A 22,519-nucleotide genomic window follows, 5' to 3' on the forward strand; every position below is an offset into this window, starting at 1 on the left:
TGCCAGCACGGCCGCACACCAGATGGGGCGGTCGGGGCTGTGGCCCGAGCCCTGCAGGCGGGGACCCTGCCGTCGGCCTCGGGGGGGTCTAGGCTTTGCAGCAGGTTAACTGGAGCAGTGCTGGGGATGCACAGACGGGCAGGGCAAGCGTGGCCCACCGTTGGGGGCGGGAGGCAAGAACAAAGGGCGGAGGGGGGAGTGCAGGAGACGGAGTGGGAGCGAGGCCACGGGGGAGCAGCCGGGCACACTCGTCGCCCACGGCGAGGGGCGGACAGGGGCCTCTGGCTTCCGAGTGTCACAGCAAAGGTGCCGGGAAGGCTCCTGGGAGGCCCAGGCTGTTGGGCCTGTGGCCAGAAAGTGAGCAAGGGACCCACCCCATGGGTGGGGAGCAGAAGGGCCATGGGAGGCCGCACCCCGGCTCCCAGGAGGCAGCTGTCACCCCCACGCAGGCATGTGTGTTTCCAGTCCCGGGTCACCACGGGCCAGGAGCAAGGATGAGATGCTGCCTGGGTCAGGGCAGCCCGAGCAGACAGCGCCGGGAGCAGGGGTCTGCAGAGACGGGCACCCGGGATACAAAGCAACCGGCGCCCGAGGCCTGAGGAAGACAGGCTGGAGGAGGCCCGCAAGCAGCGGGAGCTCCCGTAACGGCCGCGTCCAGTGAGGACACATGTCAGCCAATGGGACAAACACACTCTCAGGACGGGAACGATGGCGGAACGGGAGGCAAGCGGACGGAGTCACCCAAACGAGCGGGGCGGGGGGACCCCCGAAGGACAGGCAGCGCACCTCCCACCCTGGGGTCTGGGGGGGGAGCGGGGCAGTGGCTGCTGCAGGGTCCCCAAGAACCCTCCAAAACGGAGGCAACGGTCCACAGATGCAAAGCACACAAAACACCCTGGGGGCAAGTGAACACAAACCCCTTACAAAGTCTCGATGAAATGGCAGAAAACAACAAGAACTTCCTTGACAAGAAGCCGAGAGAAGAGACCCTTCGACCTCGAAAGGCACCCGGAAGGGCGGGAGCCTCCCAGCGGCCGGGCAGGTCGGCCGGCCCCAGCCCTGCGGCGCCGGGGAGGTGGCCGTGGTGTTGGCTGCCTGACCAGCAAAGCCAGCTCCAGAGATGAAACAAGTCCACTTCTAGTCCCACGGCGGGCGCGTCCCACCCGCGCCGCGGAGGCTGCCCGTGGTCAGCCCCGCGGTCGCCGGCCTCTCCCGGTCGGGCCCGCAGGCAGCAGGGCCGCGTGTGCCCCGCCCCGGCGCGCCCTCCAGGAGACTGAGTCTCGGCCGGACAGCCTGGGCGACGCCGGAACCCGGTCTGTTTCAAGCGCAGCGACTCCCGCGTGGCTAGGGGGCCTGCTGCTGGGAACGGGACGCCCACGGCCGGCCACGGGCCCGGCTGCCAGGCTCGGTTCGCCGAGTGGCGCAGGCACCGCTGAGCTCCAAAGCCCCAGCTGGACGGTGCCCATCCCACAGGGAGGAGAGACGGGGAAATGGGCACAGGCAAGCGGGCAGGACGATGTCCAGGGGATGGGGCTTGTGAAGGGACAGCACCCTTTAAAACAGCATCCTGAAAAGACAGTGCCAAAGTCAGGGGCTTCAGTCAAGCCCAAGGGCCCTCACAGCCCCCACGACCCGGGAGAGGGGACGCAGCAGGAGACCAGAACGAGGACCATCTGGCCTGGCGAAGCCAAGAGCACCGACTGCCGACAAGAGGCCAGGAGGAGAAAAACTACGCACGAGAGCAGGACCGAGACCCAGGGGTAAGGTCAGAAGACACAAGCAGCTCGCTCAGCTACGGACCGACGACGCCAACCGAAGGCACAGCGTGCGACTGGCTCCCGCCCCCGTGCTCCAGCCACAGGCCGACGACGAGCCCCCAGACCCGGAGCAGGGGGACACGCACGCGGTTCCGGAGCGCCGCTGCCACGGGGAAGGAGGCCTGGGGGCTGGGGAGGGGCGCAGGCGTCCAGGCCACGCGACCCACGCTGTGGGGCGGAGGGTTCACAGACAGCGTGGGCCCCGGCCTAGGAAAAGATTCAGGAGCCCTGGCAAGAAGCGCAGGTGGTCAGAGTGACAGACATCCCCCAACGCCAAGGCTGTGGGTCCGATCCCCGGTCGGGACACAGGCGAGAACCGACCAAGGACGCAGAGCGAGGGCAACCGCGAATCGATGTTTCGCTCGCTCTCTGCCCTTTCCTCCCTCCCTTTGAAATCAATCGATGAAAAAAAAGATTCCATTCACCTGCAAGGATATAACCATATTAAGCTTGAATATCCTACTTAAATAGTCTCAAAATGTATAAAAACGGTGATAGAACAGAGAGAAATGGACAAACCCACCCTGGGAGGGGAAGATTTTTTTTTTTTAAACAAATACCACATGAACAGGCAAAGCTGGCAGAAAGAATTAGCAAATATAAGCATAATAGTAACAACATGGCTAACAAGCCTGACTTGTTACACAGCTTGTAGAATTTTGCACCGAACCATCAGAAAATCAGAATCTCCTCCAGCACAGGGGGACACGCCTCTGGGAAGCGGGCGGCACTGCAGGCCGTGCCCCAGGTCTCCCTCTCGTAGAGCCAGGGGAGGGGCAGGGGCCGGGGAGCGGGGGCTGGGGCCATGTTCCTGGGCCATTGGGCAGTTAAGTTACCCAGGAAAAACACTCAGTAGATCTAAAAAATGCTGTCCTTTTGGAAACAAACAACATAAAACATACTTCTAATTTCTGCGTTTAAAAAAAGAAATCAAAATGGAGCTGAAGCACTGCCCAGGAGCGAACGCCGCCGGACGCAGCGAGGCGGCGACACCAGCTCTCGGGGGGAGCCTGCGGCCTCGGTGTGGAGCCCGGCAGGGGCGACGCTCCCGAGGGGTGGGGCCAGAGCGAGCAGGATGGCCAGAGGGGACAGAGAAGACGGCCGGCGACAGTGGCGGAGGGGGCCTTCCGGGTCCGCATGCACCGCAGGGGCGTGGGGGTCGCCACCCCGTCCCCGCGAGACGCAGAAGGCCGTCCTGCTGCTGTGGCTCAGCGGGTGGAGCGCCGGCCTGTGAACTGAACAGTCGCGGCCGGTTCGAGTCAAGGTCACGGCCCAAGCCTGGGCCGTGGGTTTCGTCCTGCGTTGGGGCTTGCGAGAGAGGCAACCAATCGATGCTTCGTTCTCACATCCATGTTTCTCTCCCTCTCTCTCTGCCTCCCTTTTCTTCTAAGAAAGAAAAAAGAAAACGGAAAGCAGGAGCCGCTATGATTAATTTCAAACAGCGGACATCGGAGCAAGGAACGTTACCAGGGATAAAGAACAGCCCAGTGAGCAGGGCCCCTTCGGCAAGGAGACCTGGCAGCCCTCCGCACACGAGCACCTGGGGTCACGGCCTCACGTGTGTGCGGCAGGGACCAACTGCGCCCCCAGGAGGTTGACACGAGAGCTGGGTTCCAGTCTGCCCTCCGCCCTCTGCCTTCAGCAACGGGCAGGCGGCGGCAGGAGCGCCCACTGGTTACGCCAGACATCTGCGGACCACCAGGCCAGGCCCGGTCGCCGTGGGGAGCACGTGCCTCCAGGTTCACAGGGATGCTCGGCAGGGCCAGCCACGGCTGCGCCCCAAAGCACAGCTGGACAAGCATCGGGGACAGCAGTCATGAGCACCTGCCGTCAGACCAAGCGGAATGAAACTGCAAAGTGACCACGGAACAGGAAAGTCCCAAAATTCACGGCCACTGAACGGCACGCTTCTAAAGAACACGTGGGCCACATGTCACAAGAAAAATTTTCAATTATTTTTTAGAGCTTAAAGGAAATTTGTAACACAGATGGACGTATTAGTAAAATATCTAAAATCAATCATCTTAGACTTCTTAGACGTCTTAGGCTTCTTAGGAACCTTAAGAAACTGGTCAAAGAAGAGAAGTTAAATCCAAAGTAGGTAGAAGAAAATAACTACTAAGATTTAAAGCAGAAAACAAGAAATCAATAGAGAAAATCAACAAAAGCAAAAGCTGGTTCTTTAAAATGCCTGGGAAACCGATCAGCCTCTTAGCCGGCCTAACGGAGAAAAAACGAGAGGGGATGCAAATGCTGCTCTCACACCAGACACAGAGGAAGGGGCGTCACCACGGATCAAGGGACATCCCCCGGGGAATAAAGGGACGCAGCAAACAGCTGTGTGCCCACCCGTCGACGGCCTCGGTCAACGGGCCGCGTTTCTGAAAGACACGGGGCACCGGGACCCGCACAGGGGAACGGAGATCACCCGACTAAGCCCCTGTCTACTGAGGAAGCCGGCTCAGCCGGCAGCACCTTCCCAGAGGACAAAGTGCCAGGCCCAGGCAGACCGGTGACCCCGCCCGACACGGAGGGAAGAAACGGCGCCTGTCTCCCACGGTCTCCTCTGGCGGCAGAAGCACAGGGCACACTCCCTCCCTCGCCCCGGAGGCCAAGTCAGGGGCCCCAGAGGACGCCGCACACCCACTGCCGCATGACAGACGCACAGAGATCCTTAGCAAATGCCAGTGGGCGGGATCCCTAAGAGAGGCCCGCGCCCTGCGCAGGCACCGTTTCCCCGAGGTGTGCAAGGCTGGCTCGACATCACAAAATGAATTCACGTAAAGCGTCACCTCAACAGACATGAAAAAATGCACGATCACATCGATAGATGCGAAGAGCCCGCCACCCCTGATGGCAACGCCGCCCGCTGACACGGTGGGGGGTCCCGGCATGGATAGAGGGCGTCCGGAAAAACCCACAGCCAACGTCACGCCTCACGACCCACGAGGCCTCGGGCTAAGGTCGGGCCCGGGGCGCGGAGGCCCTCTCCCACGGCCCCTTTCACACTGCACCGGAGTCCTTGCCGACGCAGCAAGACGAGCCCAGGAAGCACAGGGCACCCAGACCACAAAGGACGACGTAGAGCCACGTGCCAACACATCCGAGTGGGAGAGGCGGCAAAGCGGCAGCGCCATTCACGTGAGCACCCCAAGGCGAAACGCGCTCCCTGGACACACAGGTCCACGGGGCGCAACACAGCCCAGAAGGGGCCGCGCCAACACGGACCCTGGTCTTTGACAAAAGAGCCAAACCAACAGGAGGGAGCGGGGACAGCCTCTCCAACAAGCGGCACGGGACAACCAGACATCCCAAGACCTGCAAACGGAGCACAGGCCTGAGCGCGACAGGCCCCGTGGCACCCGAGAGGCCGCTCGGGGGGGTGGGGGGGCCGGGGGCGGGGCGGCTGGGGGCGGCGGCGCGTCCCGAGCTGCAGCGCCACAGGCCTGACCCCGAAAGGACAGAACTGACACGCGCTGGGCTCCGCCGGGACGGCAAGTTCCCACCCCGGAGACACCACATCAAGAGTCAAGAGATCGAAAAGCCAAGCTGCCGACACGGAGGGAGTATTTGCAAAAGACACACCCCTGCAGAGGCCGCACCAAAACCTAATTCGGGGCGGGGGTCACAGACTCAAGTGTGAAGTGTCCCGCTTACAAATCTTTAGGAAAGAATAGTGAGGCGCATCTTTTATGTTTCAGGAGAGGGGAGATTCCCAAAGGCACAAAAATGCTAAGTACAAAGGAAAAAACATACGTTGGATTGCATTAAAATTAAGACCCCCTGTATTTAAAAAAAAAAACAGAAGAGAAAAGGCACAGATTGTGGAAAAGTGTTTGCAACACATGTAAACAACAAAGGACCAGCGGCCGCAGCCCTGAGAAGGGTCACAGGCCAGTGCGGACAGGCACGGGGCCCGCCGCCAAGGGCCGCTGCCCGGCACCCAGGCGGCATCACCCGCGGGGACCACAGCGATGCCTGCCCATCTCCAGCCCACAGGTAAGACGGTGGGTGCAGCCACAGGAAGCGCGGTTACATGTAAATTAACAGGACACTGCAGGCGTGCACTCAGCATAATTTTTAAAAACAAGTATGAGTGAAACTGGGAAAAACTCGCAGCAGCGTGTGGGTGACGAGGGAACAGGAGCGATAAGCAGCGGGCCCTGGTGCCCACAGTCAGCCCCGTGTGGTCCCATCTCAGGAGCTCGCCTGAGGGAAAGTGCCGGTCCAAGACCCAAGACGCCCGGCCTTCCCCTGAAGCTCGGGGGGAGCTGCCCCCCGCCGCTGCGGCGACCAGAGGCCAACAACGCGGGGAGGCAGGCGGCGGCGGGCTCTGCGGAGTCCCAGTTTCAGGGCGGTTCCAGAGGGCGGCCAGCAGGGGGCGCCGGCGTAAAGGAGAAGAGCCATCCTGACCGTCTGAAGGCCAACCTCGTAGTGACAGGTGGGTGGACGGGGACGGCTGCAGCCAGTGCGGGAGGGGAGAGCCGGGGAGAGGAGGCCCGGGGCCCTGGGTGGCCCAGCCCCCCTCTGCCGGCAGGGAGGCCTCTCCAGAGGCAGGCGCATGGCCCCGGTGGCCCCCGTGGCCCCAGTTCCTGGCCACTTCAGTCCCCCCCCTCTTTCTCCAGGCGCTGCCCTTAAGAAATACTGGGGAGTCCACCAGACACGCGTGGGATAATTTCGAGGGAGGGCTGCTCCCCACACATTCCAAGTGCGCCTCGGCTTGTCTGAGAGGAGGGGAGGGAAGGGGACGCAGCCCCGGCCTCACTTCAGGAGGCGGGGTGGCAGGACAGGTCGGGGCGCAGGCGGGGCGCTGGCCCGCCACGCGGGCTGGGACGCAGGGTCGGACCCCAGCGGCGAGCCCTGCGGGGCGAGCCTGGCCGCCTCGGGCTCACCTGCGCCCGGCTGTCCACATCCTCGGCGGCGAGGCCCGTCCGCAGCGCCGTCTCCAGCGGCTCCACGGCGAGCCGCACCGCCTGCAGGGTGCGCTCCAGCATCTGCCTCTTGTCAGGATCCGCGGTCTCGCTGAGCCTCATGGAGAACGGCTGCAAAGAAGGGGCAGGGCAGAGCTGTGAGCCACGGCTCCCGCAGCCCGTCCACGGGGCCACGCAGCCCGGAAGGGCCAGTTTTCCGCGCTGTCTGTGTCCCTGAGAGAGTCGTGCCAGCTTCCCCAGTGCAGGCGGGGCGGGGGCTGGGAGCCCGGGCCCAGGCAGTCCTGGGGCTGCCGCGCCCCACAGGCCTCGGGCTGCGCGCCACCGCGGCCTCTGTGTGTCTGGCGTGGAATGGGCGTGGGAGCACGTCACCTCAGGCTGTGCCAGGCATGACGCAGCGCCACCTAGTGACACGGGAGTTTCCATCAGCACTGCCATCATGAAATGCCCACAGCCATGTGGGCCTTCCCCTCGTTGGCCTGAAAGACTACTAAACCCGACTTTCCTCCCATTTCTTTTTCCAGAATAAAATGCCCCAAGCACACCAGCAGTTACTACTGCAATTACTAACGACAGTGACTATTAAAGAGAATGAACAACTTATGCCAGTCTCGCTAGGCGGCAGACACAGCAACGTGTAATGCTCCTTATTCAACATAAAACATTACAGTGGAAACAACCCATGTCTTCTAACAGCTGTGAAGACTCCCAGCACCGCAGCTTAGGGAGCCCGGCCGCTGCTGCACCCGGGCCAGAGCGGTCGCTGGGCGGCGACCGGGCGGGGGAGGGCGGACTGCACAGCACCGTCAGCAGCAGCTCACAGCAAGTGCAGGCGGGCGGCCCGCTGCCGCACCCACGCCTCCCCCTCGTGGCGGGACAGCCGCCCACGCCGCACCGCTGTCCACACGTGTCTGCCCCGGCGGCTGTGCCTGCGGACCCTGATGGGCCTGGCCTCCGTACCGTGCTCGAGGCCAGCCCTGCTTGGGGCCAGCGGCGCGCGAACGGCCAGGCCTTGACCAGGTGCGGGGCAGACCCACCTCCAGGGCGGCGTGCACATCCTCCAGGAGCTGGGCCGCGCGCGGCTGCTTCTCCCGGTACCGCTCAAACAGGTGGTTCTGCCGGGCCCGCCTGATGATCTGGGAGGAGAAGGCAAGGTGGGCGCCCGCCGAGCCCAGCGCGTCCCCGGGCAGCAGGTGCGGCCGCACAGGGACGAGCATGGCCCCGGCGCAGGCCCCGAGAGCACGCACAGCGCCCTCCGGCTCCCGCACGGCCGCCTGGGCCTGGGCCACCGCGGCCTTCCTGCCGCCGAGAAAAGCAGCCGGCCCCACGTCCCCCACACGCCACGCGCAAGGCACATGCTGCCACAGGGCCCTCCGCGACCACGCGGTCTGCGGGGTCCCCGGACGGGCCGCTTTAACCAGCGAGGACACGTCGGGACACAGGACGCCACCACCTGCCTCAGCCGGGAGGCCAGCAAGCCCAGGGCTCGGGCCCCCGTCCCCCGGGGCGGCCGGGCTGGCGCGGGCCCCACGACGTCTGCTCGCCTGTCCCAAAGTCGCTCCCTGCAAGCGCCATCTCAGAGACCCTCTACCTTGTCATCGATGTCTGTGATGTTCATGCAGTAGAAGACGTCGAACTTGAAGTAATCCCTCAGCACTCTTCTCAGGATGTCGAAGGAGATGTAAGACCTGAAGGGGAGGAAGGGCAGACCCCACCTTGGCGCCAAGGAAACGGTCCCGCGGCAGCCGCCGCTGGCACACTCCCCCCCCCGCGGCTGCCGTGGGCCTCCCGGCCCTCCCAGCAGAGCCACGGGCTGCGCAGAACCACGCCGGTGCGTGGAAGCACCCCCTGCGCGCGGCCCAGGGCACTGGCAGCAGGCCGAGGGGCGTTCTTCCTCGTGGGCTTCAGGGTCCTCTACTGTTCCCAGTGACCGTGGGTGGCTGGTGGAAAGGAAGCCTTCATCTTAAGGAGAGAAGTCCCATCCCAGGTTGACTCTCCTTCCACACGGCGGGGCTCAGTGGCAGGTCAGGGACATCCGCACGGCGGGAGGCTCCCGGGGCCCCGTCCAGCGCCCGGCAGGGGCCCTACCTGGCGTGTCCCATGTGAGAGGCATCGTACACGGTGGGCCCGCAGCAGTACCACGTCACTCTCCTCCCATTTTGAGGTATGAACACGTCCTTTGTTAGAAACGAACGAGCGACAGTCACAAGAAATGCTGCGGTGAACAGGACCCCCCAAGCCAGTGATGCCCGGCACGGCACCGTTTACTTTAAGCCCAATTCAACAAGGGCCGCTGTGTTCGAGAAAGGCACAAGGCTGGGCAGCGGAGAGTCCACTAGACTCTCGAAGGCAACCTTCTGGAAACCGAGGAGCCCTGGGTGCCCAGGCCTCTTCCTCCCGGGAGTCCACGCATCCCCGGAAGCGGGCGGTGCGGCAAACGAGCGCTTGTCCCTGAGGACGGGCCAATCCCTCGCCCGCAGTGGCCGGCATCCACGGAGCGCCCAGTGCGTGCTGGCATGAGCTGCGGCGCCGACGCGCCTGCACTGGCCCCCGGAAGCGGTCTGGGGGGCGGGCCTTGCCGGCTCCCTGTCACAGCTGAAGACGCACACAGGCTCTGAGCACTCGCCCAGGGTCTGCGCCCTCGGGAGCCGGCTCAGAGGACAGGCCGCCCGACTCAAGCCCTGCTCCAGCCGCTCGGCCCCCCACTTGCTGAACGGTTCAACTGTGGCGGCCAGTTCAGGGACCGCCGTCACCGCCGGCCCCGCGGGGAGCCCGTCCTCTAAGCGGGCTCGCGACGGAAGCCCCACCGGCCCGTACTGCTGGCCACTGGCCGGGCCGAGTGACCTGCTCCTCGCCCGACAACTCCACACCCTCATCCATGCTGGGTGCTCAGCCCGGCGCACACCGTGGCGTCGGCTGCCGCCGTGCGCCCCTGGGACAGCAGGCGGCCACGTGGCTCAGTTCCGAATGACCGCGAGCGCTTCCGAATGACCTCGGGCAGGGCCCAAGGGCTCCGCGGGGATGCCCCGTGGCGGGCCACGGGCAGGCCTCCCTGCCAGGCACACCGTGCACATGTTGGGGTCAGACATGGCTCCGCCCGGGCCCCACAGAGCACAAGGGGCGCCACAGGGTCTCACAGCTGGGCTTGCGGAACCCCAGCGCCCGAAAGGACAGACAGACAGCTCTGAGCTTTGAAGGGCCCCCGGGGCCCCTCTGCAGCCGCCCCACCCCTGCCCCGCGCAGCCCCACTGACCTTATTCCGGGTGAGGCTGTTGTACAGGCGCAGCTTGCAGGGCTCGGACCCGGCCGGAGGGGACCACGTGGGCTGCGCCCGCCGGCCTTTACCTGCAGGGTGGAGACAGCAGCCGGGTCGCTGGGCTGGAGGCCTCTCCTCACAACGGGGAGGTTGTTTCCAGCAAGACGAGGCACAACGTCGAGCCAGACACCCATTGAAGAACTGAATCTGCCAGCACCGCCCATGCCTGACCAACCCACCGCGGCCCCACCCAGCTCTGCTCACCCTCTCTGCTGTGGCGAATCCCACGGCCACCTCGAAACCCAGCGGGGCTGAGGACGTCCATCCACCCCCCTGCCCTCCACACACGTGTCCTCCTGCTCACGTGTCTGCACTGGACACGGCTCGTGGGTCAGAAAGAGGCATGGGCCCTGCAAACAGGCGGGCCACGCACTGGACTGGGGCGCAATGTAACTCCGGTGCCCTGCCCACCCCCAGAGGACAGCTTCCCAGGGACGCCTGTGGGGACAGCGCCAGGCGCAGTGGAAGCCAGGCCGGGACCGGTACCGCTGCTGGCCCTTGGCCACGGGGCATCAGTGGGGACAGCTGCCAGCCCTCGTCTCCGTCAGCCGTGGGCAGCGAGCAGCGGCTCCCCACCGATCCTGGTCTCCGTCCTGCAGCCACAGGACTGTGACACAGGCGCTTGTGGCCTCCAGCTCCCGTGGGCCCCTGGCCGCCATGGGGACAGGCCAGGGCGGCGCCTGAGCCGCAGCGCAAGGAGCCCTGCCCTGTGCAGTCGCTTCCCTCCAGGCAGCCCCGCTCCCCGCCGCCGCCCCCTGCTCCCCGCGCCCCGGGGCTCAGGCGGCCCCTCTGCTCGGAGACCCGGGCCCTGCTTCCCGCCGGGCGAAAGGCAGACGGCTCCCCAGGCCTCCCTGCTCCGACAGCCCCAGGTGCCGTGGCTCGGCCAGGGCCAGGAACCGCCCGAAGGTGGTGCCTCGCACCCCGGGGGCGTCTGGGTTCCTCCCGCCCCCCGCTGCCCCCCAGTCCTCGCCCACCGCCCAGCCTCGTGCCTGCTCCACCCTGCGTGTGGCCGCCTGGGGCGGGTCTACAGGGGCAGCTGGCCGCCGCCTGTCCCCCAGCGTCCCGACCAGGCTGCCGGCAGCCATGCCCTGCCGGCCTCTGCCCGTCTTGGCACAGGGCTCTCTCTTGTCACCGGCCTGCTGACGGTGACGCCCTGCAGGCCTCCCTGGGATAGACACTGAAGGGGCCACCACGGGCTGCTTCCCTGGGAGTCACAGAGAAGTCAGCCCTGGGCCTGGTCATTTCCCAAGGTCGCGCCAACCACACGGTCGGTCACGGGAGTGACAGGCGAGGGGAGGAGGCCAGCGGCGGAGTGCGTGTGTGCGTGTGCGCATGTGCGCATGCACGTGCGTGCACAGGCGGGGAGGGGAGCACGCAGCCGCGGAGGGAAACAGGCAGCGCGAGCCAGGCAGGAGCTCCTCGCTCTAGGTGGGCGCCAGCAAGCTGACTGGCGCCGCAGTTCCAGCGCCCGGCGGGGAGCCCCCATCCTGCCAGAAGCTCAACCGCTCACCGCCGTCTGGAGGGCGTCTCCTCCGCTCACGGAAAACGCGCCGCACAGGAGTCTCAGCCCGGCCGACGCGGTGGCACGGCGGCGGCTTGAGCCCTCCGGCAGCCCCTCCCTCACTTCAGCCCTGTACCTCCCGGACGACGGCCTCGCTGCCACCTGCGACGCCTGGGGGCCCCCAGACGGCCAGCAAAAGCCCTGCTAAGCGGGGGGACTCAGGTCCCAGGACTGGAGCCTCATCCAAGAAGACTCCTGACAGCTGCTGACAGGACACGGCGGCGGGCACAGCCCAGGGCCCCAGCTAGCAGGACACGGGCGGGGTGGCACCTGGCGCTTGAGCTCCCCAAAGGGCTGCCGTGCCGCACTGCTGGCGCCCGGCCCACGGGAGCCCGGCCCGCACAGAGTCCTCTGCCGAAGGGGCAGTCGGCAGCCGCCACCCCGGGCCCCACCACATGGACGTTCCCTCACCCCATGGACGCCGCGGTCTCCCCGCGCGCTGAAGGGCCCCCGTAGGAGCAAGCCTCCCGCGCTCCCGGAGCCTCCCACACCGGACCCACTCGGAGCCATGCTCCCCGCGCGCCTCGCTGGCCTCGAGCACAGCGGGCCGGGCCCACGTTCCGGGCCGGGGCCGAGGCAGCAGCAGGGTCCGACTTCTGTGTCCCAGGGGTCCACACAGCCACAGACGGTGGGGAGAGGGTATGCGGGAGGCACAGGGACTCAGACTGGGGCTCAGCAGGGGGCCAGTGACAAGCAATGAGGACCAACCGGCGCCGGGGGGCCAGAGAGGAGCAGGGGCCGCGCTGGGGCGGGGGAGCGCGAGGGGCTGGGAGATGCGCTCCCTCCCAGGACAGGACGCCAGGGCCATCGGAGACGGGCAGCTGCCCGGTCCTGGCACCAGCACGGACTCCGCGGGCGCGGGGCCCACCGCAGGCCACAGGCGGACGGCCGCGGCCCCGGCCCCGGCCTGGCCCCGGCCCGGCTCGCAGGCCCAAGGCACGCTGTCCCCAGGGCCCGGCGGGCACTGGTGGGCGGGACGTGGGAAGGGGGGAGGCAGGAAACGGCCCCCCCCCCGCCCCTGCTCGTGCGGCCCAGGGCGCCTCCCTCCCGTCTCCGACTCCCTCCAGCACAGGCTCGCCCACCGCACAGCAATGCGCCTCGAGTGGCCCGCCCCTCCCAGCTTTGGAGGACGCAGGGCCAGCCCGTGTCACGGCGTGAGTGCCGCCCCGCGTCCCCGCCATCCTCTCCACAAGTTGGCTCCGCGGGACACCTCGCAGGCGGCGCCTCGGGAGCTGGGGCCCCGGGGACAGCCTGACGCCGGAGCCCCTGCAGAGATGCCCTGACACCGCAGATGCCACCTGGGTCGCCATGCTGGACGCACAGGGCGGAGACGGCCTACGCAGCGTCGCTCTGGGCCCCCGCTGGGGAAGGGCGCCTGGACGGGATTACCTGGACCCCCCTCCCCCGAACTGCCCCACCCCGCCTGCTGCAGCGGCCCGGGCCAGCAGTGTGGGAGTCGGACAGCCCAGCACGCGCAAAGGCGTCTGGGGAAGCCCCAGTGGGACCAGCGGGGGCAGCAGGCAGCCACCCCACCTAGGAACTGGGGGTGGGGGTGCCCCAGAAACAGCCGAGGCCGTGCTGCCATGGGAATACCAGCTCTGACGGGCTGGTTTCATCTCAAACCCGACAAGCGACTTATTCCTGATTTTTCACAAGTTCAATGTCCATCACTCTTGCTTTTGGACTTAACCCTTCCCAACCAGGCGGACGACCACACTGTCCTCCGATGGAAACAACAAAGAGCACCTAGTCGAAGCCGCACTGGACAAGGAACTAGCTGAGAACGTCTGGCCAGGACCCGGGCCCGCGCTTAGGGCTCCGCACCTGCCGGGCACGCTTCACCCTGACCTCCCTCAGGTGGCGCGGGCCGGCCACCACACCACACCTGCCTGCACGCAGTGACAGGAGCCAGCCCCGAGGGTGCCGCGGCCAACGCACGCACGCACACACGCACGCCCTGCGCAGGGGCCCTGACCTTGGAGGTGACACCAACGGCGGAGGTGCTTCCCGCTAGGACCCCCGCCCTGCTACTCACTTGCTTGGAGCCCACAGGGCTCGCCTCCGCCGCGGGGGCCGCCCAGGACGGCGGCTATGTGCCTGAACCACCGGGCCACGTGGAAGAGACGCGCGTCCGCCGGAGGGGCCGAGAGCTGCCTGAACGCATCCACGTCCGCCTGGGACAGAGAGTAGCCCCGCACGTAGCTACGCGTGCTCAGGTGCGCGTTCAGGGCCCGCACCCTGGCCGCCTCGTCCCTAATGCCCAGGATGGACCTGTAGTCAGCAGCTGCAAAGACAGAGGCACAGGGCATCACGCGGGGCCGAAAGACAGCGGCCTTTCCCGGAGCTGTGCCGACCAGGACCGGCAAATCCGCGCACACAGCAGACCACGGGGCGCCCGGGGCTCGGGGTGGTGGGTGACGGCTGACGGCGTTTCAGTCGGGTGGGGAGGGGTTTTTTTTCCTGTTTTGATTGTTGTCTTTTCTTTCTTAGATTTATTTATTTTTATAGAGAGGGAAAGGGAGGAAGAAAAAGGAGAGAAAGGTCAATGTGTGGCTGCCTCTCAAATGCCCCCTACTGAAGGGCCCACGACCCAGGCAGGTGTCCTGACTGGGAATCTAACCAGCAACACTTTGGTTCTCAGGCCAGCGCTCAATCCACGGAGCCACACCAGCCAGGGCATATTTTGTTAAAGTATATTTTTTTGATTATGCTATTCCAGTTGTCCCATTTTTTTCTCCCTTCTATTCCCCTCCATGCTGCACTGCCCTGTCCTCCAACGTTCCCCGCTTGGTTCATGTCCACGGTCGTATGTGTAAGTTCTTTGGCTTCCCTATTTCCTACACTGTTCTTAACCTCCCCCGCCTGTTTTGTACCTACTATTTATGCTGCTTATTCCCTGTACCTTTCCCCCCATTCTTCCCCCTCCCCTTACCCTCTGATCCCCATTTCTATGATTCTGTTCTTGCTCTAGTTGTTTGCTTAGTTTTTGTTTTTTAGTTCAGTTGTTGACAGTTGTGAGTTCATTATCATTTTACTGTTCATAGTTTTTGATCGTCTTCTTTTCTTAGCTAAGCCCCTTTAACATTTCATGTAATAAGGGCTTGGTGATGATGAACTCCTTTAACTCGACCTTCTCTGGGAAGCACTTTATCTGCCCTTCCATTCTAAATGAGAGCTTTGCTGGACAGAGTGATCTTGGATGGAGGTCCTTGCCTTCCATGACTTTGAGTACTTCTTGCCAGCCCCTTCTTGCCTGCAAGGTTTCTTTGGAGAAATCAGCTGAGAGCCCTGTGGGAACTCCTTCGTAGGTAACTCTCTTCTCTTGCTGCTTTTAAGATTCTCTCCTTATCTTTAATCTTGGGGAATGTAACTCTGATGTGCCCTGGCGTGTGCTTCCTTGGGTCCAACTTCTTTGGGACTCTCCGACCTTCCTGGATCCCCTGGAAGTCTATTTCCTTGGCTGGATTAGGGAAGTTCTCCTTCATTATTTTTTGAAGTAAGTTTTCGATTTCTTGCTCTTCCCCTTCTCCTTCTGGCTCCGCTGTGATGTGCATGTTGGGGGGTGTAAAGGTGTCCCAGGGGTTCCTCTCCTCTCCTCAGCTTTTTGAATTCTTGTTCCTTCATTCTGTTCTGGTTGAATGTTTATCTCTTCCTTCTGCTCCACATCGTCAATTTGAGTCTCGGTTTCCTTCCTTTTACTGGTGGTTCCCCGTGTATTTTTCTTTATTTCACTTCGTGTAGCTTTCGCTTTTTCCTCCATTTTGCGACCACACTCAGCCATTCCTGTGAGCGTCCTGATCACCAGTGTTCTGAACTGTGCATCTCACAGGTTGGCTCTCTCCTCATCGCTTAGTTCTTTCTCTGGAGTTTTGACCTGTTCTTTCATTTGGGCCCTGTTTCTTTGTCTCGGCGCTTGGCGCACCTGTGACGTTGTAAGGGGGAGGGCCTTAGGTGCTCCCCAGGGCAGGGGGACCCACTCTGCTGCGTTGTGACGCTGCAGGTGGGGGAGGGGCCGCGTGCTCGGCTCTCGCCCAGCTTTCAGTCACTTCCCCCACTTCCCACAGGCGAATCGGGCCCTTCTGGTGCTGATCCCTGGGTGGGTGGGTTTGTGTATGTTCTAGGACCCCACAGGTCTCTCCAATGGACTCTCCTTGAGGCTGGGAGTTTCTCCCGCCACTGCAACCCCCACAGATTTTTACAGCCAGAGGTTCTGAGACATTCTTTTCCGTACTGGAGCCCTGGGTTGCGTGGTCTGTCTTGCTCCCCGGCTCCCCAGTTGTTCATCCTGGTGCATCTGCACATGCACGTGGGACCGCCTGGCCCACCAGCCTCCACCTCGCCTCTCCCCGCGCGGTCCTCCAGGGCCACCTTGCGGCGATCCTCCCTGCCCCAGCTGCCCGTCTCCACCCCTCCTACGGGTCTGGGTGAATGTTTCTTCTTTAATTCTTTGGTTGTCAGACTTCCAGACAGTTCAATTCTCTGGCCGTTCTAGCTGGTTGTTTTTAAATTTGTTGTCCTCCCTTTGGCTGTGTGAGGAAGCGAAGCATATCCACCTCCACCACCACCTCGGCCAGAAGTCAGGGTTTGAAAATGTTTTCTTAGATAGAAGTGGCGGTTGCACAATATTGCGAATGCCACAAATTCTTCCATTTTAAATGGTTAATGTAAGTTGTATGGACTCCACCCCCATTAAAGAAAATCGCCAGCCCCTTCTCTGCAGTGCACACCCCTCGGCCAGGTGTCGGGGGGCTGGGGACCAGATCCCGGGCTGGCAAGGGCTGGTGGCCCAGAACTGGTGTTCTCGGTCCTAAGGTTGTGGTCAGAGCCCTGCTCCAGGGCTGACAGAAACTGTGCCGGCTTCTGGAGGGCCCGCAGCCCCTGCAGGGCCTGCCCGAGAAAGTGCCGCCCGCCGCCGCCGTGGGCCTCTGTCCTGCCCTCCCTTCCTCAGCACAGTGGCTGAGGAGGCCTCACCGCTGGGAACACGTGTCTCTTCCGCCCCAAGTGCCCCCCAGGGACCTGAGGCCACCGCTCTGAGGTGCCACCTGAGGGAGGATGGGCTGCCCCGTCTCTGGGAGGGCAGAGTCCCAACCTCCGGGAGTAGCAGCCGACCCGCTGGCCGCAGGGCGGGGCCCTCACTGGCCCCTGCGATCCCACCTCCGACCGTCACTGCCGTCCCCTCCGCACAGGTTGGAGGACACTCAGCTCCTCTCTGCTGTCACAGCCACTGAGTAGAACCTGTCCTCGCCATGCTCACGCCCTGTGTGCACCTCTGGCGTGGGCGGCTCGGGACAACGCCCGTCAGAGCTGACCCGGGCTGCCGGGCCGGCGGTGGGGGCGGCCCGGCCCTGGCCCTTCGCCCCGGCTCCGACAGAGTTAGGAAAGCTCCCAGGAAGCTCAGGCTGCAGCGCAGGCCTGCGGCCATCCTGGAGGGGCGGTACCGGCGCCGCGGCTTCCCTCTCGCTCCATCGGCGCCCGCGTTTTCTACACTCAGCGTTTACGGTGAGCGAAGGGTTCCGAACGCTCAAAGCGCTGGGAGGCTTGCCGGCACGGAGGGGAGAGTGGCGCCGCTGCTCGGGGACACCCCGCGAGGCTGCCTCCCTCCCCGTGGGGGGGCCGGCTCCCGACGACACGAGCCCCACGAGGCGGTGAGCGCGGGCGGGGACACCCACCGCGCGTCGCGCCGCCAGGCGCAGAGCCAGCCCGGCCGGCCGCGTCACTATATTCGGCCCAGAGGGGTTGCCCAGGGAGCACGCACCCAGGTCCCCGCTGGGCCAGCCACAGGGAGCCGCATGACAGGCTCGGGCTGAGAGGCGGACGGCCACAAGGGTAATTAGTGGCAGTCACTGCACTTAGCGCCTCTTGAGAAATCAAATAAAAATAGGTCAGCTTTCCGCCCTGGCTGGTGCAGCTCAGTGGGCTGGGCGCCGGCCTGCAAACCTAAGGAGCCGCCGGTTCAACTCCCAGTCAGGGCACAGGCTTGGGTTGCGGGCCAGGTCCCTCTCTGGGGTCCAATGAAGGGCAACTGGTTGATGTATCTCTCATGCATCCATGTTTCTCTTTCTCCCTCCCTTCCCATTTCTCTAAAAGTAAATAAAACCTTAAAAAAGAAAACATAAGTCAGCCCTGCAGGGCACATGGGTTTGGGCCCAGCTGCAGCCTGGCTACCCGCCCGCGAAGCCGAGATCAAAGGAAAGGCTCCTGAGCGGGGGCCTCACCGGCAGCGGGCCCACCGCGGAGCCCCACCGCGGACGCCTGCCAGGACAGCGGAGGGGACGTCCACAGGCCGCAGAAACACGTCCCAGGAGAGCCGCCTCCTGGGGGTAGGGACACCCTAACCGTGGCTGTGCCGCCAGCTTAGAAAGCTCATGTCTGCACAGAAGAGGGGCTGAAACCACAGGGACACAGGGACCAGGGCGTCCCTCAGCAGAGGTGTGGGACCAAACTCATGTCAGGGAGCCGCCGTGCTGAGCGCAGGACTGAACCTGCGCCAGCTCTGCCTGCCCCCCCCGTGGCCCGGGCACACGCACCACCCTCCCGCCCCCCACTCCTCCTACTCAGGTGGGTCCAGGGCAGGGAGCTCCGGGAGGCGCCGGCAGCCCCAGCTCTGCCCCGCCCCTCCCCGCCAGCGCCCCCCCAGCTGCCCTGACCGCCCCCCCCGCCCCCCGCCGTGTCTCCTGCGGATGCCCCTCCACCTGCAGGCTCGCTGCTGCAGGGAGGCCCTATGGTCCCGGGGACTGGCTCTCTCAAAGGAGCTGGGAAAAGGCTCCCTGAACCCACCGTACAGGCTTGTGCGCTCTGCTCTCCACCTGCTGGGGCAACACTGCTCCTCAGGGACCCAGGGCCTCCCCGACAAGCCCCCTCCCCGCAGTGCCCTCTCCTCAGCAGTAGCCCCTAAGTCCACTCGTCGCTTATCCACGGGGTGTCCCCAGCACCACATGTCCGCCCTGAACCTGGGCACGAGTCACAGGGAACGAATGGCCATCTTCCCGCGCTGGGGCTGAAGCCGAGCAACTCCATCTCTTTCCCTGCTTCTCGAACCCGGCACCGACCCCCATCCTTCCAAGCCAGCCCAGCACCGCCCCTGGCCCAGGCCACCACTGTCCTGGGTCCTCCCTGGTCTCCCTGCCTCAGGCACCTCTCCTCCCTACCATCCTCCACGGCGGGGAGGGGCAGATGGTCCTCCCAAAACTCAGTCAAGCCCTAAATCCCGTAAATGGACTCAAGGCCCTGGGGGATCTGGTGCTGAGACCTGGATAGGGTGCAGCCCCCCCTGCACCCTCTGGCCTCAGCAACTTGCTGGAAAGTAGGGCAGTGCTCTCTGCCAGGACCCCACGCTCCCTGCCCCGCCCTCCCTGCCACCCCACACCCCTCCGTGCAGAGTGCGGGGGCTCCCAGACCCAGGTCCCCTCTCTCCGGCTCCTGGCTCGGCGGGGCTTGCTCAGCAGGCCCACCGCCCAGCCGAGCTCCCGCGCGACCCCTGCGCCGCAGCCGGCCCGAGGGACGACTGGCAGGCCAGGGCCCGCTGAGGCGCTAGCAGACGGTGCAGCCCACGGGGAGGGGCCCGCTCTCCGAACCAGGCCGGGCCGCATGCGCACCTGGAAATGAGTGACCAAGATGGAGGCGCCCGGGCAACCCTACTAGAGGCTTTGGGGCCCTCTGTTCCAGCATCACCCCACCCTGACTCACGCAGACCTACGTCACCCTCCGCTGCCGTCACCTGGCCCCCACCCCCACCCCAGTCAGCGGCACCCGATCCCCGGGGTACGTCCAGGGCCCGGCAGGGTCTGGCAAAGCCGGTGTTCAACGCTCGTCTACTGAGCAGTGAACGAAGAAGAGCGACAGATGTCCCTGCGGACCCGTCTCAGCCACTCCGAGGCGGTGTCCCACAGAGGCAGTGGGTGTGACGCTGCCTCCGTAGGTTTTCATTCCCCAGTGCCGGTCACACGCCTGTGGTTACCCCCAGGATGCGGATTCCCTCGCAGCCTGCTGCCCCGCGACAAGAGGGCGATGGGACGGCACCAGGGACACGGGGAGGGGCCCCATGGGGTGGAGGTGGCCCCTCTCCACCCCAAGAGCACCGTCTGCTGTGACTCTCAAAAAGGAACCCGGGATGCCTTGGAGGCGCGCGCTTTGCCCTCCTTTGGGAAACGCAGCCACGCGAACCCACTTACCCGTCTGCCTCCCGACTCTGGAAGGGACCCCTGCCGTCGCGCTGCGGACAGTCACCCAAGGCTGCCCAGGGCAGAGGCTGCAGTCCCTGCTGCAGGGGCCGGCCCGGCCAGAAGCCTGGCTCCCCTCTGACTGGCTGTGGCCTTGGACAAGCCACTGAGCTCCTCTGAACCCGGGCGACTCGCTGTCCAGCAGCCGGGGCAGTGCCTCCGAGAGGGCCGCTCGGGGGCCGCGGGCCGTAGCAGGCGGCTCGTCCGGGGCCGCCACACTCGTGCCACAGGGCCACTGTGAAGACCCCCCCGAGGGAAACTGGACGGAGAGCAGCACTGACTCGGATCTAAGTGGTGGCCACCGACAGGGCCCCAGGGCTGCAGGGCAGGGCCTTAGAGAGGAGCCCAGCGGCCGAGGCCCTGAGAGGGGAGACCCGCCCCCTCAGCGGCCGCACCCACCTTAAGCTAAAAGGAGAGGCTGTGCATCCGCGGTCATCACAGGGGACCAGACATTCTGAGTCAACTTAGGGAAAGCGACGCAAAACGGGACGACTATCCTAGATGAGGCTCCCGGGAAAAGTCTGGGGTGACAGTCACTTTAGGAACAAGCGGCCTTCAGATACTGGGTCCCAAGACCATCCAGAACCCTCGTGGCTCTCCTGGAGCCGCCGCTGTCCTTGTGGGGAAGACGGGAGACAGGGCGTGTGGATGGCAGCAGGAAAGAGCAGGCAGGCCGTGTCCTGGAAATGAGCATTGGGCGGGACGTGCCCCAGCGTGAAGGGCGGGAACCCAGAAGCCTGCCAGTGCCTGGCCTCCTGGGGGGCGAATCCCACCCCAGGCCTCGTGGTCCAACAAAACAGGAAGATTCTCACCAAGGCTCAGACAAGCTCAAGTTCTGAAGCCACGAAAGAAACAAGACACAAAAACAGTGTCGCCTACATGAAAAAATGAACCAAGAACACACCCCATCTGAAAGACAGCAGGAACCCAGCTTGCACTCTTCCGCCTGGGCAGCCTATCCCGGCCCGGCGCCCCCAACGCCTTTCTGTCCCCTGCCCCTGGACCCCCACATCGGTGAGAGGCGGCGTGACCCCGCGGGCCGCTGAGGGAGGCGCAGGGCTGGGACCCCGGCCCAGCCTGCTGGCTCCGCAATCCCGCTGGGAACCGCGGCTGCGGGGGGATGTGTGAGGCCTGCTGGACTGCGGCGGGGGGCGCGGCGCTGGCCCCCAGACACCCCGTCGGTGGCGAGCGGGGAGCCCCGGCGGGGGTGCTGGGGCGGCTCAGCTGCCTGTCGCCTGGGTGCCTCCCGCGGTAGCGAGTTCCCCACCTGGGGACCCAGCGCGCCGTCGGGAGCAGGGGGACCACAGGGGCCAAGGAACTGCCGGCGGCCGCCGGGGGTCTCAGAAGAATTGGCATCTCCTTTCCGCCGCCCAAGGGACCAAAACCCACACACAGCGTTCGCCCTGAAGAAGGTGCGCACCGAACCGCCAGGAACCGGTGACGCTCTGCTCCTGCCAGCACTGCACCCGGGGTCCTGGGGGGCCAGCCTGCGGACGCCCGCGGCTACCCCACGGACGCCAGGGACTCGGCCGGAAGGGCCGGAGCTGCCCACAGAACCTCCGGGCCAATAAAAGGGGTCATAACGCCGCTTGCTGGCCGCGGTGAAGCCGTCATAAAACCCCAAGCCTTGTCATGTGTGTCGCGTACCCGGCGCTTCCCAGCTCCATTTTCCTAAGTGCCAACTCGGGACGCCCTCCGCCCACCCGCGGGATGCTGCCCGGCCCGGCGGGAACCCCAGCACCCCTCGGGCGCGGCCTGTCCCCGAAGTCTGGCCGGGGCGGCCGGACAAGGCACGGCTGGGGACATGCAAGGCCATCTCGGGTTTCGGCCGCAAGAGGACCCTGGCACAACCCAATGGGGGACTGATGCTGGCCAGGGAGTGGCCTTGCGGGGCTCGCGCCAGGGGCCACTCCCCAGAGGATGTCATGACCTCAGGCCCAACCCGCGGGGGTCCCGCGGTCTCCCCTCCGCCTTGTAGACAAGAGAGGCCCCCGAGTTTCGGGCCCCAAACGGCCTGGGAGCCCACCCCCACGAGACAGGTGACTCAGAACCCTTGGGCCCCTGGTCGCTCCCTTCCTGGCCCAGGGATCCGCCCCTCCGGGTGGAGTCACCTTCCGCGCGCCCCGTCGCGCGCACTCACCCAACTCCTCGGAGGAATCCGCCATCCTAGCACTCGGAGACCCGCACTCGCTGCGACTACTTCCCGCAGTCTGATGCAACTGCCGGCCCGGAAGTCCCGCCCTCAAGCCCCGCCCCGCTCCTGGCCAGCCTACCGGATACACCCGGTCGCTAGGCAACCTCTCCGGATAGGACGCCGCCGGCCACCGGCACGCTGGGAGTCGTACTCTTTCCCTGGTGGCGGCCGGCGCCCTGAAGCGTGGTCCCCAGTACCACGTTCAATGCTGGGAAGAAGAACGGTCCCGCGAAGAGGCCCCGCACGGCGCGAGGGGCCGAGGTTGCAGTCCCGCCGTGGAGAGACAGGTCATCCCGTGCATTCGTGTTGAAGTCAGCACTGACCCCAATTCTGCCCTGACAGCAGTGGGCCTCGGAGACAACAGCGCCCAGTGGGAGGGGCGGAGCCCGAGGCTGGGGGCGGGTTCCAGCTTTAAAGACGCGGCCTAAGCGCACCGGTCTTCTCCGCGTGATGTTTGGTGTTTTTCAGGGGGCGCTGAAAGGTC

At 65.0% G+C, this 22,519-nt stretch overlaps 1 protein-coding gene across 2 annotated transcripts in view; it reads right to left on the reverse strand.

Annotated features, from left to right (window-relative positions):
- Positions 1–22,047, reverse strand: part of CARS1 (cysteinyl-tRNA synthetase 1) — a 38,051-nt gene extending 16,004 nt beyond the window's left edge. The window contains exons 1-7 of one of the 2 annotated variants that reach the window (XM_054570735.1): positions 21,982–22,047; positions 13,658–13,906; positions 9,999–10,090; positions 8,834–8,922; positions 8,337–8,433; positions 7,783–7,881; positions 6,710–6,859 (exon numbers count right to left, since the gene is read on the reverse strand). In XM_054570735.1, coding sequence (XP_054426710.1) covers positions 6,710–6,859; positions 7,783–7,881; positions 8,337–8,433; positions 8,834–8,922; positions 9,999–10,090; positions 13,658–13,906; positions 21,982–22,006 — 801 coding nt within the window. In that variant the 5' untranslated portion in view covers positions 22,007–22,047. The remainder of the gene's footprint in view (positions 1–6,709; positions 6,860–7,782; positions 7,882–8,336; positions 8,434–8,833; positions 8,923–9,998; positions 10,091–13,657; positions 13,907–21,981) is intronic. The other variant, XM_054570736.1, reaches the window with a different exon arrangement.
- Positions 22,048–22,519: the final 472 nt, after the last annotated feature.

Source organism: Pteronotus mesoamericanus, unplaced genomic scaffold (genome assembly GCF_021234165.1).
Source record: "Pteronotus mesoamericanus isolate MK-2021 breed Mesoamerican mustached bat unplaced genomic scaffold, CSHL_Meso_final contig_214, whole genome shotgun sequence".
Taxonomy (NCBI): domain Eukaryota; kingdom Metazoa; phylum Chordata; class Mammalia; order Chiroptera; family Mormoopidae; genus Pteronotus; species Pteronotus mesoamericanus.